The sequence below is a fragment of the Propithecus coquereli genome, unplaced genomic scaffold (genome assembly GCF_000956105.1).
Source record: "Propithecus coquereli isolate 6110/MARCELLA unplaced genomic scaffold, Pcoq_1.0 Scaffold310, whole genome shotgun sequence".
In the NCBI taxonomy this organism is placed as follows: domain Eukaryota; kingdom Metazoa; phylum Chordata; class Mammalia; order Primates; family Indriidae; genus Propithecus; species Propithecus coquereli.
Window position 1 is genome coordinate 4754021 of NW_012148731.1, and position 18310 is coordinate 4772330.

General features: G+C 63.6%; 1 protein-coding gene across 3 annotated transcripts in view; it reads right to left on the minus strand.

The window, feature by feature from the left end:
* The window catches only part of BEGAIN (brain-enriched guanylate kinase-associated), a 40687-nt gene extending 23148 nt beyond the window's left edge, over window positions 1–17539 (minus strand). The window contains exons 1-2 of one of the 3 annotated variants that reach the window (XM_012650090.1): window positions 17397–17539; window positions 819–847 (exon numbers count right to left, since the gene is read on the minus strand). In XM_012650090.1, coding sequence (XP_012505544.1) covers window positions 819–847; window positions 17397–17438 — 71 coding nt within the window. In that variant the 5' untranslated portion in view covers window positions 17439–17539. Of the gene's footprint in view, window positions 1–818; window positions 848–1365; window positions 1407–2330; window positions 2466–17396 lie in introns of those variants that run through there. The other 2 variants (XM_012650092.1, XM_012650091.1) reach the window with 2 other exon arrangements.
* Between the last annotated feature and the right edge of the window lie 771 nt (window positions 17540–18310).

Sequence of the window (18310 nt, forward strand, 5' to 3'; positions counted from 1 at the left end):
GGGGGGGAGGGGCAAGAGACCTCTAGGCCGGGGGAGGGGCTGCTGAGACCCGGCCGCGGGGGCAGGGCCTGCCTGCCCACAGGACGCCTGGGCTCAGGCTCAGGAAGGAAAACACAGCAGGGGGATGTTACCAAAGTAGGGGTCAAGGTGGCCGGGGGAAGTCGCGGGAGAGGGGGTAGTCGTGAATATTCAAATGGACTGATCGCGGCCAGCCGCAAAGGGAGCCCGGTGGAGTCCATTGAGGCTCGAAGTTTAGCACCTGGAGGGAGGTCGCAGGGGACACTCCCTAGACGCTGTCGCGGGATTCCCCTAAAATGGCTCCAAGACGCGACTGTCTGGCCAGCCGCGAGGACTCCATCCCCCACCCCTGCCCCCGGGGCGGAAACTTAAAAGCTTAGAAGCAGGCAACTGTCACCTGCGGGGTGGGGGGGAAGTCAGCGCTGGGGACTGGTGCGTAACAGCAGGAATGGAAACCCAAAGGGTCCCGGGGGACGAGCTCGAGTCCAGCGCAGGTCTCAAGGGCCCGCGGGGGCAGGCGTGCGGCCCGGGGCGGGGGCCGGCGGGGCCTTCGGTGGCGCACCCCCCACTTCCAGCCGCAGTCGCCCGGGCCGGGCCGAGGAGCCCCCACGCGGGCTCCCCATTGTCTCGTCGCGCGCACACACGCACCACACACGCACACTGGCCGGGCCAGTCCGCCCGGGCGACCCGCGGGCCCCAGGGATGCGCTAGGGTGGCGCCCCCTCCCCCCACCCTCTCCGGGGCACCTACCCCCGACCCCGGGCCCCCGCGAGCCCCGGAACGGAAGACGCTCCACTCACCTGAGTTTCTCCATGTCTGCGGCAGAGGCCTGCGAGAAACCAAACGAGAGGGTCAGCAAGCAGAAGGCGTGCGCTCCGCCACCAAGCCGGGCGGAGCCGGGCACAGCGGGCACAGCCGGGCCGCGGCCGGGCACCCTCGCGGGGCTCCGTCCGCGCAAAGTCCGGCCCCGCGCGCCCCCAGCTCCCGGCCGCGGCCCCCGTGACTCAGTGGGCACGCCGGGTCGCGGCCAAGTAACAGGTGAGCCCGCCCGGGCCGCTGCGCTCCCCGGAACCGAGTTACGCCCCCCGGGCGGAGGAGCGGGCTGGCCCGGGAAGCGAGACAGCGCAGCCAAGGGCGAGCTCGGCTGCCCGGAGAAGCGGGACCGGCCGTCCCCGTTAACTCTCGGGTGGCCGTGGCCCCGCTGCTCCCCCCCGCCCCGCCCGTTAACCCTTCCTACCCCCGCTCCCTCCTGGAAGAAGCTGAGCCCCACAATCGCAGAATCTCCGAGTCGCAGAGTGTTTGAATGGGGAATTGGGGCCGTGCGGGATTGCAGAAGCAAACACTCACGCGGTCTGAGGGCGATGTAGTCAGCGCCTCAGACTCCTCAATCAGGGACCCGCTGCCCTCAGATTCTGGGGTTCTGTGCCTGGCTCGCCCCTCCCGGGCCCGAGGGATTAACCCTTGAACGCCCTGCTCGCCGGTGGGGCTCCCTGCCGGGCTTGCGCAGACCCGCCCGAGAGGCGCTTCGAGACCCTCCCCGCCCAGCCCCGCGCAGCCGGGCAGCCCCTCCGCCCGCCGGGGGTGGGGACCCACCGGCCCCCGTTAACCCTGTGGGCGCCGGCGAACGGCGGGGTCCGCGAGCGGCCCGGGCGGCATCGCACTTCCTGCGTGGAGCAGGGGGCGCGGGGCGGACTCCCCAGCACCCCGAGAGGCCGCTCCCGGGGGCTTTCCCCATCGCCCCGCAGCAGCGGGGCTGACATTAAAGGGGGACGGGGGTCTGAGCCCGGGGACCACGCGACAGACCTGGGAAGACTGATTACTGCCCATAGCGGCCGCCGCGTCCGCCGAGAGCGCGCTCCGCTCCGGTCCAGGCCCCACGCCGCCTCCCCCACCGCCCCGCCGGGCGAGGGCGCAGCCCGGCCGCAGCTCCAAGCTGGAAGGCCCGGCCCGGGGCCTCGGCCAGGCTCGGCCACCAACTTCCCGGGTGCTGGGCAGGCCTCCCCGAGGCTCTCCCGACCTCAGTTTCCTCACCTGAGAGCGGATGAGGAGCGGGCAGGAAGCTGGACGAGGCGCTCTGCTGCCCTTCCGCACTGGTGGGCTGCGGAGGGGCTGTGGTGGGAGGAGGCATTTCGGAGCGAAGGATCCCTGAGGCGCCCGGATGGCGGCTCCCCTCCCCAACACTCTAAAAGTTGTCCAACGCCACAAGCCTGGACCCCTTCTATAAATGCTTCGCCCCCAAGATAAGGAGTTTGCCAGGAAGAGTTTGCCGCAGACCAACACGTCCCCCATACCCCGATATTCCCCAAGCCCACCTTTCGGGGGTCCCCATGACAGAGCTCCTCACTCTAGATTCCAGCATACAGCAGGCGCTCAATATAATATACACGGGCAATGCACGCCTGGATCCCGCCGCACCAGAGCTGGTCTTTGCCGGCCTTCCCTCTCCCGGCTGGGAGTTCCTGGGCAGGAACCCCGTGCTTTCACCAGGACACCCCAGCACCCAGCAGGGTTGGCCTCACCAGCCAGCGCGGGGTGGGAGGAGCCGTCCACTGGAGGGTCAGACCTGACCCAGGATCAAACCAAACCCAAGAAACCGAAGTGTTCATTCATGCGCCAGTGATTCTCATTCATTAGCTCTGGGCTGAGGTCTCAGTGGAGAGGGGACCGCAGAGGAAGGGAGCCCCGCTCTCTCTCGCAAACTGCGGAGAACACCCGCTTCCACCCCGGCCTGGGAGTCCCCCCTCAGCAGGAGGGCAGAAATAACAATACCCACCACCCCTGACACAGCCATAGCACTTTCCACTGGCGTCTGGCGGCAGCTCTGCCAGGGAAGCACGCGTCCCCATTTTACAGATACGGAGAACAAAGATCAGAGGGACGAGGGGGGCTTCCTGGAGACCCCACAGCTGAAGGGGCTCAGCTGGGCCTGGACTCCACTTCTCAGAGGCCTCTCCCACCCAAAGGCTGTCTCCAGTTGCCTTAATCGCTCACAGTGAATGACCTGCCGGGGAGTTTGTCTAAAATTAATAAGAATGTATTAAAATTTAATTTTAAAAATCTAGCATTAATTATTTACATTGAATGTTTCAGCTCTTCTAAAAGGCCAGTCTGGGAATTCCCCCTTCACTCCTAGAAGGGACTCTGGGGGAGGCAGGGGGTGGCTGAGCTGCCTTGGTGGCAGACGTGGGGCCTGGGCAGGACAGGAGAGCCACAGGAACCGGCCTCCACCCTTCACTTGCTCTTGCAGACCCTGAAGCCTGGCTGCGATCATGCTACGACTCTTCAAATTCTCCTTTGACCCAGTGCCTGCGGGGCAGCTGTTGCCCTCACCCTTAAAGGATGCCTCCTCCGTGCAGCCCTCCATGGGAATTCAGTGGTCATTGGGTTAAGCCCCGCACCAGATGTGAGAGGGCCTGTGCCTTTCCCACCCAGCACCTGGCCAGGGAGGGGCTCTCCATGCCCATGGGTGGAGCAGTCATCACTGTGTGTGGCCAAGGAGGGGAGAGCAGGGAGGCTGGCCCCGGGCGGGGGGTGGGGGGTAGGCGCAGTGCCCTGGGCAGTGGACTTGGTGTTGGGGCCAGTGCCCAGGGTACAAGTCTGGACTGTGCCATTCACTAACCACAGGACTTGAGGATGTTCCCCTAAGTCCCTTTTTATGGACGAGGAAACTGAGGCCAGCGCACAAAGTGGCTTGCTCAAAGTCACCTGAGGCTAGGTGAGGCCTACCTGTTAGGCTGGAGAACTGGGGTGCTGGCTGGGTCTTGGGCAAAGGCGGTGCCTCCCTATAGAGGAGGAGGAAGGAGAGGGTGAGGACCACGAGGGTGTGGTGCCTGCGGCATGTCCAGGCTTCCCACTGTGAAATGGTGGGGTGCGGTCTCCCCTCTCGGCAGATGGGAACACAGGTGAGCTCTCTGGGTACTCAGGGGACAGTCCTTCCCTGCCTCTGGGCCCTGTCCTCCAGTCCACTCTGCCTCTTCCTGCAGCACACCTGTCATCCTGTCAACTTTCAGCTCCCCTTGTACCCTCCGGGGGTCCAGCCCAGCAGCTACCTTCATGTCCCAACACCCTGGCAGGAGCCCTACTTGCTGGCCATGCTGGACTGTGCCCAGGCCCCTGCTCCCTCCTCACTCGGCATCTTCCCCCACGTGGGCCACGGCACGCTCACCCCTCGCAGGCTGACCCCCACGCAAACTGCCTCCCTCCCACCACCTGCTTCCTTCCTCGCTCTCTGCGGGATTCTGACTTTCAGGAGGGCGCCTGGCCCATCCGCCCTTCAGTCGGCTGGCTCTGCTCCCAGGGCAGCAGTGACAGAGATCCATTCCACTTACTCCCCACAGAGACTTTGCCAGGCGGATCTTATAACTCCCATTTTACAGATGAAAAAACAGAGGCTCCAAGAGGCAAACCCCAGCAGTTTACATGCAAGAGCCTGGAGATGTGGGGCCAGGGCTCTCACCAGCTTCGCACACTGCCATCCTCCCTGTGGCACCTGGGCACGGAGACTGGCACACAGTAGGTGCTCCCAAGATGTGAGGGAGGAGGTGACCATGGACCCCCAGTCAGGCCTCCGTGAGGGAGTGGTAAATACTGACCTGGCCCACGTGACCCTCTGACCCTAGCCTTCCCCCCCTCCCCAGCACACACTGGCCACACTGGCTGCCCTGCTGGTCCTAAGCTCACTCTGCTCATTCCTGCCGCAGGGACTTTGCACCTCTTTCCCTCCATCTGGAGTGCTCAGCCCTGACCTCTGCATGGCTAGTGCCTCCCTTCTCTGACCACCCACCTACAGTATGAATGACAGCCCCGACCACAGGGCCACTCTCCTTCAGCCGCTGCAGCTGCCTGTGCCCGGCGTGTCAGGGAGCAGGTGGCGTGGCCTGAACTCGGGGTGGCTCCTCGCCCAGCCAGTGCGCCGCTGCCCCGCCTGCCGGGCAGCACCGTCCTGCTCCCACAACCCTCGGCATCTCATGCCATCCTGTGTCCCTTCTTCAAGCCCACTCTTGTGCCAGAGGGGACCCGAGCCCCCTTGGTACCCAGCATGGCAGCTGCACAGAGCTGTGCCCAGGGGAGCCCCCGTGGGCGAGGCCGGTCCCCTCTCCCGACGAGACGAGCGGGCGTGTAATTCCTCTGTAGACTATCTGGCCCCTGGCCCCGCCGCACGGCTGCCCGTGCCCCCAGATCCTGCCAAGTCCTGAAACTATCAAGAAAAAGAAAGTGAGCCCACCTCTGGCCTCAAGGACCCCAACCCTGGTGCTCGCCCCCGGGGGCCTCCTCACACCCACACTGGCTCTGGCTTCCTCAGTTTCCCTCAGCTTGCTCCCCTCCCCCACCCGAGGGGAGGAAACGTGCCTAGGCACAAGGGGGCAGCGGGGGGAGGGACAGAGCACACCTCTCACTGAGGTGACTTGGGCCTCCTGTGCAGCTGTGTGACCTTGGGCAAGGCTCTCAACCTCTCTGATCCTCAATCACTCATCTAGGAAGGAAAGATGGAAAATCCTCCGAGGATGTTATGAGCAACAAGGTGGCTGTGTGTAAGGGACTCTCCTGGGGACAGGGCTGGTAAAGGGCTGTGGCTGCTCTGGAGAGCCAGCCTTTCAATTGCTCATTCTGGTGGTCACCTTTATGAGATGTTTTACATTGCTCTCTGCCCTCTGGCATTCATTCAACAAACATTCACTGTATGCCAAGCCCTGCTCTGGGGGATTCAGCAGCGAACAAACTAGATGAAACTCTCTGCGCTCGCTGTGCGGATACTCCAGCGCAGGGAGGCACGGTGCACAAGAGAAGTCCCTAAACCGCCCCCTCACACCCAGCGTGTCCCGGGGGCTAAGTGTGCGAAGCATGGCAGGAAGGATGGCAGGCGGGCGGCGGGGAAGCAACTGTGCGCAGGGAGGCGGCAAGGGTGTGAGCAGAGCCTGCGGGAGGCAGGAGGGAGTCGTGGGGAGCCGGCGAGGGGGGCGAGGGGGGCGAGGGGGCGGTGCCCGGTGGGTCTGGGAGGCAGGAGGGCTGGGAGGGGCCCCTGAAGGGCCGAGCGGAGGAGTGTCCCTCACGCCGCCGTGTGCAGGACCCCAGGCAAGTGCAGGGCCCGGGAGTCCCGCGGAGGCTGGGGCACAACGCCAGGCCGGCGGGGACCAGGCTGGATTCCCTGACAGACCGGAGGCGAGTGGGAGGGAGGGAATTCCTGAGAAGACACCGCATTGGCCTCGGCAGCGCAGCCGGAGGGTGTGGGGAGAAGAGGGGGACTCAGGTCTGTCCCAGCAGGGACGTCAAGGGGCGGGTACTTGGGTTTGGAGTTTAGGGGAGGGCCCAGCCGGTGAACCTGGGACTGGGAGTGGTCAGAGCAGAGGTGACACTTAAAGCCACCGCACTGAGTGAGGTCCCCAAGGGAGTGGTCTCCGAAGGGAGAAGAGAGGCCGGGACACAGCCACACTGGGTCGGGGGGCAGAGCCAGCCAAGGAGACTGGGGTCGTGGAGTCGTGGGAGAGAGGACCGAGAGCTGCTGGGCCCCGTGGCCCTCGGGCAGCCCCACGGGGCCTGGTCTGCGCTGGACGCGCAGTGCGCTCGCCCCTGCTCCCGCTAAACGCCAAACGAGCCACGTGCTTCCCCGCCTTGATCCTGGGAGAGGGGACAGCACCTGCCAGAGGTGGCCCAGCAAGTTGGGGACCTGAGTCCTAGCCCTGGCCTGGGGCTGTCCCCAGATGGGGCCAAGAATGTCCTTCCCCTTGGGGTTCCAGAGGGGACCCTGTGCCACCTGCCACGCCAGCCCTGAGTCTCGCCTGGGCTCCGTGTGACTTCAGACGGCCTCCCCGCTTTCCCACCTGTGCGCCGGTGCGGACGGACTAGGCTGGTGACTGCAAACTGGCCTCCCTGAGCTAAATCGGGCCCACCAGCATGTTGTATTTGGCCTGCAGAGAGCTTTTTTTTTCAACGTTTGAGCCAACATTTAAAAATTAGGAGAGTTTACATTTTAAAATCCGTATTTTTGGCTTCTACTGAAAATTTTGGAGGATCTGGCAACTCCGGCCCACATTCCCACATGGCAACAGTCAGGGGAGCTGGGAGGCAGCTGCCCCTCCAGAGGCACCCTGGGGGTCCCTCATTCAGGAGAGGCTCCATCCATATCTCAGCTGCCCTACCAATGGGGACACTGAGGCCAGGAGGGTAGAGTGACTTGGTCAAGGTCACTCAGCCGGACAGCCTCTCAGCCGGGATCCAGCTGCAGCACTGCAGACTGGCATGAGGGTATTGTCATAACCCCATCCGGGGCTGTGACCCTGGCTGGCCCTGTGCCTCCTGCTCTCTTCCCAGGAAAAGACTGGCTGGAGTCATTCACACTGTAGTATGAATGAACCTCCATCCCAAGTCTGTGACAGCTGGAGGTCCCAGAGACCTCTACAAGGGCCTCTCGTTTGTTGAACAGTGAAGGGGAGGACCAGGGACTCTCCCGTGGCCACTCGGCCAGGCAGGACAGAGACAGGACCGGGACCCAGGGCCTCCGTTGGTCAGCAGCTTCCTCTCGAAGTGGTTAACGGTGCAACTCCAGGCATTTTCTCTCTAGAAAGGGCCTTCCAGTTGATGACTTGAAGCTGGGGGCCTGCCCTGCTTCCCTAAAACTCCCCAACAACGGCAGGACAGGAAGCGTTGCGGCGACACAGGCCTGTCCAGCCCAGGAGGGCAGGAGGCACACGGCAGGTATCAGATCAACAGACAAGCCCCCGAGAGGTGCCGCCATCATCATCTTCATCACCGTCGCCATCCAGTGGCTGAATTCCCACCTCACGCCAGGCCCCGTCGCCAGTTACCTCTAACTCTCCCTCCTCCCGGCCCCCACCCCGGGAAGACTCTGAGGGGAACGCGACTGGCCCAGGTTCCCTGAGCAGGACACAGCCCAGCTAGGACCCCGTGGCGCTCAGCCTTCTGGGCCTCCTGGGTTGGTGGGTAAAATGAGCCCAATCCCAGGGTCACTGTCACAGGCTTGCTGCATCTGAGGCTGGAGCGGAGGGGGATACGGTCCCAGGGAGTGGGGGTGGGGCGGGTTGTCGGAGAGTTAGGTCTGCACCTGGGGCCTCCAATGCCAGGTAAGGCCCGGCCCCGCCTGCCAGGGCTGATGCCACCCCCTGCTTCAGGGAGTCAAGGCCAGGTCCTCCGTAAGACACTCCTGGCCAGGCCTACCCTCCCGCACCACTGCTGGGCCCCCGTGGGCCCGAGGCCCTGTGCTGCTTGGCAGCCCCAAGAAGCACATGCCAGGAGCCTTGGGACAGCGTCACCCAGGGGCCTGGCACTTCCCAGAGTGAGGTCTGCGTGGCAAGCAGAGCCCAGAGCAGCAGACAGGAGGGCGACCGGACCACCACTCTGTGTGGAGAAGGCTGGGGACACCGTGCTTATTAACTGCTTGTGTCACCATTCCTGCCTTTTCACTGCCGGGGAAACTGAGGCCCAATGAGGATGGGGCGACCTATCCAGAGCCACACAGCAGGCAGCTGACCCTCGAGATGAGAGTCCCCCCGGAACCCCCAGGCCCAGCTGCCCACAGCAGATCCACCGGGAAAGGGCCGGTGGGGCTTCAATGACCGGAGCCACCGACTGCTCCTGGAGACAGGACAGGCCACGGGAGCAGCGAGTGAGTGTGGAGGGTGCTGAGGAGAGAGACCTGCAGGCCAAGCCCGGGCTCCCCGTGTCACCTGGGGCAAGCAGCAACCCCTCCAAGCCTCAGTTTCCACCTCCATGAAATGGGGGCAGCTATGAAAGACATCAGCCCGCCTGGTCCTGACAGGACAGTGTGACATCCTACCTCGCGTGGAGTTGTCTGAGGCTCTGAAATTTACAGGGACGATCACAGGAAAGCCCGTGGTGAACTGCCAAGGGCCCTGCCAATGCGGGTGGTGATGTTGTCATTATCGTTACTGTCTACTCATGTGTGCTTGGTCCAGAAATAGTCTGCCTGTCCCAAAGCCAGAAATTTCACCTCGGAGATTCATTCTTTCGGCACTTACGGCCTTCCTGTTTCCGATATTACAAAGCGGGCGTGACGAGGGAACTCGGGGGGCTCGGCCGGGACTTGCGGGGAAATGGCACGTGGGGAGGGAAGGACCGCAGCAGACCCAAGCTGCCTGCTAGGTGACAGTCTGGGGTTGAGACTCACCCGGCCTGAAGGTCTCCGGGGAGAGGCCACATGGCCTCCGTGCTGGCTGCTCCCCGTGCAAGGCCCGCTGGTCTCCACGGCTGGACCCGGCCCCGCCCCAAACGCAGCCTCAGCCGCTGCCGGGGAGGAAAGCTGGGGGCTCGGCGCTGGGTCCTTCTCCGCCCGGGATGCAGCTCCGGCGAGGGCCTCCTGGGCCAGGCCTGGGCCTTGCTTGTCCGAGGAGGGCTCTGGGCTGCGGCCTCTCGAACCCCTGAAGGCCTCCAGGGTCCCGGGGTCCAGCACCCGCACGGTGACCTCATCCAGGAATCTGGAGAAGGGCAGTCTGGCCTCGCGCCGGCGGCCTAGGCGTGCAAGGGGGCCCACGGCAGCCCTGCTGCCAGGGCTCACGGGCTCTGGGGCGGGCGGCTGGCCTGGTGACACCCAGGCCTTCTGGCCGGGCCGTGCTGTCCAGCTGGGGTGAGAGGCCTTGCCCTCGGGGTTCCGTCCTGGGCTGGGGCTTGGCCTGCGGCTTCGAGGGTCCTGCCTGTGTGCTTCCTCGATGGGGGTCCCCGCCCCAGGCTCCACGAGGGAGCCATGGCCATCCTTCCCGGGGCTGGCAGGCTCAGGCCCCCGTGCCTGGGAGCTGGGCCTGGAGAGCATCCTTCTTCATCAATCTGGGGTCACGCTTCTCCGAGAGCACCGATGCGCCTGCTCTCCCATGGGGCTGGGCTCCCCGTGCCGCTCGGGGGCGTGCCGCCCGTCCCAGGGTGATTGGCCAAATGCCTGCCTGCCCATCCATCCAGCGGCAGGTCCTGTCAGCCTCCCGCCCCCAAATTGATCCTCACTAAATAGGAGCTGAGCTTCGGGCTTAGAAAGTGCTGGAGAAGAGAAGGTCATGTCCTAGGCCCTGCCTGGGGAGGCAGGCCACACTGAACGAGCTCCCGCTCTGTGCAGGACCCTGGCTGGGCCTCGCCCGCTCCCACTCGCAAGCCCCCTCTGCTGGGTGCAGGGACACGGAGAGGCAGGCAGTACACAGACAGCCACATGGCCACCAGACAGTGAGCACAGGGCCTGCAGGAGGGGAAACTGGAACTGCAGCAATCCAGCAAAGTGGGAGGGTGTGGCGGGGACCACTGGCTGCCCGCCATGCTCCCATTCTTCCTTACTAAAGAACCGTCATTTCATTTTGGGATGCAAGTACCCAGCCTTTGCAGCCAAGAGGTAGCCAATGAGCTAAAACAGAAGTTGCTGGGTGTGACTGCTGGGAGAGCTCCATAAAAGAGATCAGACAGCTTGCCTGTGCCCTTTTTGCTCCCTCTCCCCATTCTCCTGCTTCTTCTCTAGAACATGGAAGTGATGGTTGGAGCTGTGGCAGCCATACTGCACCATGAGGTGCACCACATCTCAAAATGTGACAGAAGCCATATACAAAGGATGGAGGAGCAGAAAGACAAAGGGAACCTGGATCCCTGATGATCACTGAATCATCACACCAGCCCTGCACCATCTGCCTCTGGTACTTCTTTAACTTCAGAAAGACATAACTCTCTGTCTTGCTGAAGCCATAGCTATTTACAGTCTCTCTTGATAGCAGCTACATGCAATTCCTCGATGATACACGGGGATAAGGTGAGAAACAGTAGCTGCTAATGCTATGAGGCAAGAGCCTTTGGCACATGGGGGCCCAGGGTTAGTTAGATGGGGAGTCGGGTAGGGGAGATTAACTCAGAGAAGGGCCAGAGCCAGACTTGGACTCTCCTTCCTTTGTGCGAAGGAAGACATGCCTGCCCCTAGTACCTCACAGGGCGCCAGGGCTCCAGGCGGAGCTCCTTCTTAGGATGCAGGTTTGTGGGCACTGGAGCTAAAGGAAGGCTCACTAGGGGGTGGCAGTCCCAGGCCCTTGGCTGGCCAGCTGGCATGCACCACCACCATTCCTGGCGCTGGCCTCTCGGGCCGCCTGGAGCATAGCCAAGGCCCTCCTTGGCAATGCCGGCTCACAGCAGTGCAGCCGGGCCCTGTCTAGATGTCTCGCATCAAATGCCTGGGACCCCTGCTCTTCTGGGCTCAACCGGACACCTCTCTGGGTGCCCCATGGCATCCCTGATGGAATGTCTGCACCTCCAGGAGCAGTACCACCATGGGCTCCGCTGCCTGAGACAGGGACAGGAGCCACCTAGATGCCTCTCTGCCTCTTCCCTGCCCCCACCTGACCACCAGATCCTAACGATTCAGCCTCTCTCAAACCTGACCACCTCCTTCCATCCCCACTTTGCTGGTCGCAGAGGCCACCACGTCTCACCTGGACACCTGCGATTACCCCTCTCTGGGGCCCCTGACTCTATGCTGGTCCAGTCTGGTTCATCCTACAAGCATGGCCAGTACAATCTCTTAAAATCATAGACCAAGAGACTAGACAATGTCACACTTTCATATACCCTGCAAGGCCCTGACAGTGGCCAAGAGTCTTCTCTCTCTGCTACCCTGCCGCGTGCCCCACGCGGCAAAGGAACTTCTATCAGGTTCCCAAATGTACTAAGCCCTATTGATCTCGGGGCCTTTGCACTTGCTGTTCCTTCTGCCAGGAAGACTCTCACTCTGCCCTTCTCATACGTGGCTCCCAGCTGTAACTAACGTGTTTGCAATCACTTCTGTCTTACCTGTCCCCCACCAGTATGTAAGTTTCACTGTATTCCGGCTCTCTGCATAGGGTCTGGCACATAGTAGGTGCTCAATAAGAAGTTCCTGAAGGGCTGGTCCGATGGTAGTGGGTTATCAGAACTTACTAACGTTAGTGTCACCAAAGTTAGTATTCAACCCCCCACCGCTAAATTTGACTGGCTTTAAAAAAAAAAAAAATAAATAAATAAATAAAAAGAAGGAATGAATGAAGGATATCACAGGTTTGGGCTGTCAGTTCACAAGCATCCCCAGCCTGGTGTGGGCCTACTCTGGACTGGACATGGGTTGAGGACTTAGGGGAGGGATCTCAGGTTCTCAAGCCACAGTGTCCCCCCTACCCCTGCAGTCCTCTTACAGTCACCCCTCTACACCCGGACAACCCCCTCTCAGCAGAGGCTGTCCCGTCACCAGTGGCAACGAGACTTGGAGGCTGGCAGATCCAAGTTCAAATCCCCTCTCCGATACTCCAACAAGCCCTGGGCAAGCCACACCCCCTCCTCATCTAGCAAGTGGGGACGCAGCCGTACCCAGCCCCCAGGCAGTGGTAGGAAGTGATGTGACCACAAAGCCTGGTACCTAGTAGGACCTCAGGACTCACCAGCACTGGGGCTCTAATTTGTCCATCACTGTGGTGTGTGTGGTCACAGGGGTGCTCTGGGGCGCCCTGGCCAGCTAGCCCTCTGAGCCACTCCCAGAGTGTCAGGCTGCATCAGACAAGTTTCCATTGTCACAACAACCTGCTGGCTGCCAGGTGCCTGGGCCCGAGGCTCCTGAGGATGCTGCCAGCTGCCATGGGCTCACGCCTGGGCCCACGCACCTCGCGGCAGCCTGGGCTACCTCTCCCGAAAGGGCTTCCCAGCCTCTGGTGCGGCAGGCCCCGTCTCCTGACTCGTCTGTTTCAGTCCCTGGGCCCCTCCTGAGTGCCCAGCTCCGTGCTGGGGGCGCAAGCACATTCTCACCCCAAATCCTCACCCGCCCCGTGAGGAAAGACCGTCACAGACACTATTTTATGCTAAAAGGAGCGGAGTCTCAGGTGAAGTGACTCGTCGGAGGTCACCTGGCTCAGCGTGGCAGACCCAGGATGGGGACCCCAAAGGTAATGCACTCACGCTCACCTCCTGTCCAGGACACCCGTGGCCTCTCTACTGCCGCCTGGCCCCGTCCTGCTCCCATGGCGGAAAGCTCCGGAGAGGAACATGGGACCGCCCGCTGTCTGCTGGGCTGGACCGGGAAGACCAGGCCACAGGATACTGGTGGGACCCTGCAGGGTGGGCAGGGCAGCAGGGGCTGGGCAGCCACTAAGAGCACCAAGCATCACCTCACTCCATTCTCCCGGCAGCCCTCTGAGCCAGGAACGGTGACCCCACCTCATGGAGGAGAAAACTGGGCTCTGCAGGGTCACTGGGGAACGCCGTGGCTTGTCACACCCGGGCTCTGTAGGAAACGCCAGCAGCAGTGCAGCACCCCTCTCTACCCCTCCCCCATCCCAGCACAGAAGGTTCGATTACTATGACCCTTTTATAGATGAGGATGCTGAGGGTCTGGGAAATTCCCACACCTGTGCTCTCAACCACCTCGCCCTGCTGCCTCTGGCTATCTCCACGCTGGCCCGAGAGTCCCCGAGGGCAGCTGCATGTCTGAGCTGTCTCCGGGTCCCTAGCACCTGCGTACGATTCATGCCACCAGCGTTGGCACCTGAGTTCTGCCCCAGCGCTCCCCAGGCAAGGAAGCCCCTGTGGGACCCCCGCTGGCCGCTCCTCTCAGCAGAGGCCGCATAGCTGCCTCATCCATGCTGAACATGTCTTCCAGGGCGACGCAGAACTGCAGGGGGCTAATGGCCTTAGTTTGTGTTGGTTTCCCCCCCGAAACCCTCAAGGTGGGATTAATTCTCTGGGTCTGAGTCGGCAAGGCTGGCCCCCTTCCCAGCCCTGTGTCCCCCCAATACACCCTCTCTGAACCAGAGGGACTAGGGGCATGTGAGCAAGACAGTGGCATCTGGGAGACCGAGGCACGCGTGGCCTGGAGCTCCACCCATTCAAGCAACTGTCCTCCACCCACCCACTCCTATACCCATTCGTCCGCTCACACGCTTGTGTGTACCATCCATGCGCCAACGTATCTGCCATCTGCTGACATGGACTCATCCATCCACTCATCCTCTCGTCCTGTATCCATCCATGAACCCACCCCTCTGTCACTTGCATTTGTGTCCATGCCTTTATCCATTGACGCGTGTCCTTTGTGCACATCCACCCTTCCAGGCCTGCCTCCATTCACTCACCAATACACACTCATTCACCTATCCGTCCACTCTTCCCGTATCCATCCGTTCCCAGATCCATCATCTTACTGACACACATTCAAGCATTCACCCATCTAGCCCAGCGTCCATGCATTACCTCTATCCATTTCCCATGCCTGTGTTCATCCACCTCCAATATGTACTCCCGTATCGGTCCCCAGCCCTTTATCCATCCACTGATGTCTACCCAACCATCCATCCATTCATGTCAATCCCCCGTATGCACCAGAAATCCAGCCCCCTCACCCATGGATCCACCAGCATCTTGCTCTAGCCACACAGTCCTGTATCCACATCAGCTCTTCCATACGTCTGCCCGTCCCTCCCCAACTACCTCGCCACTTGTATGCACCAATCTCCCCTTCCATCCGTCTACCCTCCAGCTTTCTATCCATCCATCCACTGGTCTTCAACCCCGCATGCACCGCCCCGTGGCACGACTGCAGGTTTCCAGGTCTGTCTTCCCCAGGTGGGGCCCAGGCCTCACCCCACTCCGTCCCTGACTTGGTCCAGGGCCTGCTGATTGAACCATGACTACGGTTCCCCAGCCAGGCTCAGAGGGGGGCCCTGGCTGATCCCACTCCAGGAAGCCCCCAGAGTCCTCCAGACTCATGGCATGCTGGGGCTGGGGCCACTTCTGAGCCCCCTTCCTGGCTGGGGTGGGGGTGGGACAGAGAAGGTCCCCAGCACCTCCTAATACCTGCCACACCGGCAGGATCCATGTTTTTTAGCAGACTGTGGACTCTTGAAGGGCAAGGTCTGTGTCAGGTTCACCTCAGTGACCCCAGCAAGCAGCACGGCGTGGGTGCTCAGGGAGAGTATGGTAGGTGAACGAAGAGTCCAGGCACTTAGCCGGTCACTCGTTCATTCATTAATTCCTACAATGACTGGACCAGCAGAGGCACCTCTGGTCAGCTTCTCCTACCACAGGCCACTGTCTGGTGCCTGCTCTCAGGCCCTGGAAGTCACTCCCCTGACTGTGACAGCAAGTCACAGCCCCTGACGCTGAGGCCTAGAGAGGCGCCAGGCCTTGCCCAAGGTCATATGGTAAATCAATGGCAGAGGAGGAACGGAACCCAGGACTCCAGACCCCTGTCCAGGCCTCTCCACCAGGCTAGTGACCAACCCTGGGACAGGAGGGGGAGGCAGGAAAGGACCCTGGAGACAGTCTGGACCAACACAGTGAGCTTTGGGGTCGCCCTCCGATTTGTCCCAGGGATCCCTACCTCCTTTGAGGGGAGGAGCCACCTTTGCCCTCCCCCACAGCCTTGCCCTTGCGCTCCACACTCCAGGAGGACAGAGCCTCTTCCGACCCTGGGACCCACTGCACTCTCCCCTCACCTCCAGCCCGGGGCCCAGGTTCCTCCAACACGCTTCTACCTGTTCAACTCCTACTCGGTCCATCGGCCTCACCTCCTGGGATTTGGGAGACCCCTATTTGTGGGCTGTCTGCAACAAGCCATGGATTCATGGACGACCGTCCTTCCCTCCATCCATTCATCCATCCGCGCTTCAACACCATCGAGTCCCTACGGAGTGGGAGCACCGCTTCACGGCGTTGCTGTAGAGATGCTGCGGAACATGCTAACGCTGCCCCGCACATAGTAGGTGCTCCACCAGCGGCAGCGAGGCGGGCCAGACCCTGGGCCCAGGAGTCTTACCGAGTGGATGGGAGATCATCTCCCGGGTTGCTTGGGACTCATTTCCCCTCCCCAGACCTGACAAACGTCCCACTCCCCACCCCCCAGCCCGTGGAAAACTCGCTCTATGGGCCGAGGCTCCCAGGCAGCCCTGCCCCTCCCTACTCCGCGTCCCAGGTGCGAACAGCTCCAGGTTTTGACGATGAGCCAAATGCAGAGCGCAGGAATCTATAAATATGAGACAATAGTTTGGGAGGGTCCTTGCTCGGCGCCTGCGAGCTGAGCAGCCGGGAAGGAGCTGCATCTGCCACCGTGTCTGCTCTTCCGGCCGCCCTGATTATAGTGAGAGTCGGGAAAATTAAGGGTTTGCAGGATGCTGCCAGGGCCCTGCTGCCGCCTCTCCGCCCTGGGCGTCACAGATGCCAGGCATAGCCACCCCCAATGGCTACTTTCCCCAGGCGGCAGGGCCATGCCCAGCCTGGAAGGGTGGCACCCCACAGTGTGTAAGGGGCTTTCTTCCAGTCCTCGCTGGAGCCTGGCCTTTGGCGAGGGCGGGACGGGGCTCTGCTGCCCCTGGCAGGTGGAGGAACTGAGGCCAGGAGAAGGGAAAGGACCTGTCCATGGCCCCCAGAGACCCAGGGCACTGTGGCCTGGGAGGAGCCAGGCCCATGAAGACCCTGTCCCACCCATGCCCCAAGGCCTGGGCCCCTGGTCTGCCCTGCTGGGCCGACCTTGGCCACCCAGGGCCCCTTCTGCAGGCCAGCCGCCCCCCACTCACGCCCCGGTGCCCACTCTGCTCCCATTCTGCTGGCTCGGGAGTCTCCAGGATGTCGCCCACGCTGTTCCTGCCCTAGAGGAACCACACTGGGGATAGGGTGGGGCACAGACGAGGAAGGAAACACCCCGAAACCAGGCAGGAAGCGGAAACGCTAGGGCAGCAACTCCCCTGCAACTGTGCTGGGGTTCAGGGAGGGCGAGAGTGCCAGCTCGGCCGCTTGGGCGAGCCCCTCACCTCCCTGAGCCTCAGTTTCCTCGTCTGTAATTGGGGAAAATGACAGTATCCGCTCTGAGATACTGAACGAGACTCAGAGCGCCCGGGGCGAGCGCGCTCCCACGCACGGCGAGTGCTCCGCAACCCGGCCCCCGGCCCAGCCTCCTTCCGGCCTCCCCGAGCGGGGTCGGGCCCTGCCCCTGACGCAGGGCGGGACGAGGCCTGCCTGCACCCTCGTGACCTGCCCGGGACAGCGGCGGGTGCCAGACGCTCAGGCCTCGCCCTGGGTCCCCGTCCCCCCAACCCCCAGCGGCAGGGACACGCGCGCTAGGGCGACGAGCCCGCAAATCGGACCGGCGCTCCCGGCCGGCCGCGTGGGGGGGCAGGGCAGCGCGCCGCACCGAGCGCCCCCGCCCGCCCGAGAGTGCCCAGCCCCGGTGCCCGGGCCGCTCCTCCGGGGCCAGCGGGGCATGCACGGCGGGGTCGGGGCGCACCGGCCCCGGAGGGGCGCCGCGGGATCGGAGCGGGGGGCGGGGGGCCAGCAGCTCGCGGCGCCAAGCAGGGACCGCCCAGAGGCGTGGGTGGCGCCCGCCCCGCCTCCGCGCCGGTGTCCGCGCTGTGCCCTCCCGGCTCGCAGGTACTCACCGCCCGGCGAAGCCGGCCCGGGCGGCGGCCGCCCGTCCACATGGCCCCGGGGCAGCCGCGCTGCTCGCCGCCGCCGCCGCCGCGCTCGGGTCCCGCCGCCGCTGCCCTCTCCCCTCCGAGGGGCGGCGCGCCGGGCACCGCGGCGGCCGACGCCGCCGCCGCCGCGCTCGGGCTCCAGCTCCGCGCACTCCCTCCGTGGCCGCCGAGCCGAGCGGACGCCCCCGGGGCCGCGCCGCAGCCCTGCGCGCTCCCCCTATCATGCCCCGGGCCCGGGCCGGGGCCGCCCAAGCAGCCAGGACACCATGCCCGAGGGCGGCGGTGGCGACGGCGGAGAGGTGCCTGCGCTCGTCCCGGACAGCGAGCTGCGGGAGGAGGTACCGGCGCCGTGCGGTGGGGCCGGACCCAGGCCTGGGCGGCGTGAGGGGGACGAAGGAGGGGAGACCCCCGGGAGAGGGGCTGAGGGGCGAAGTCCCGGAGCCACTGAGGCCAGCGACGTCATTGGGGTGGCCTGCGTCCCGCCGGGGGTCCCGGGGGCCTAGGGGCCCGCGTGGGGATAGGGGTGGGGCGGCTGGGCAGGAATGTGGGGGGCGACTTCCGCCCGCGGCGCCCCCTTATCCGGCCTCGCCCGCCCTATGACGTCAGCGCCCGGCCCCCAGGCGACCCCGTTCCGCAGCGCTGCGGGGATGCTGCCCCCACCCCCAGGGCCGCGGGGTCAGGCCCCCGGCCCGGCCCAGCCGCTCACGAGGTGCCCGGGTGGTGCCTGCAATGCAGCAGCTGTAGCAGGGCCTGGGGGGAGGAGGGGCAAGAGGAAGGGAGGCGGCCTTCCGTGCCCCTTCTCCTCCCCCTCGAGTGAGGGGTGAGGGCCCACTCTGCTGCCGGGACGCCCCCAGAACGGCCCCTCCTCAGCCCCAGCC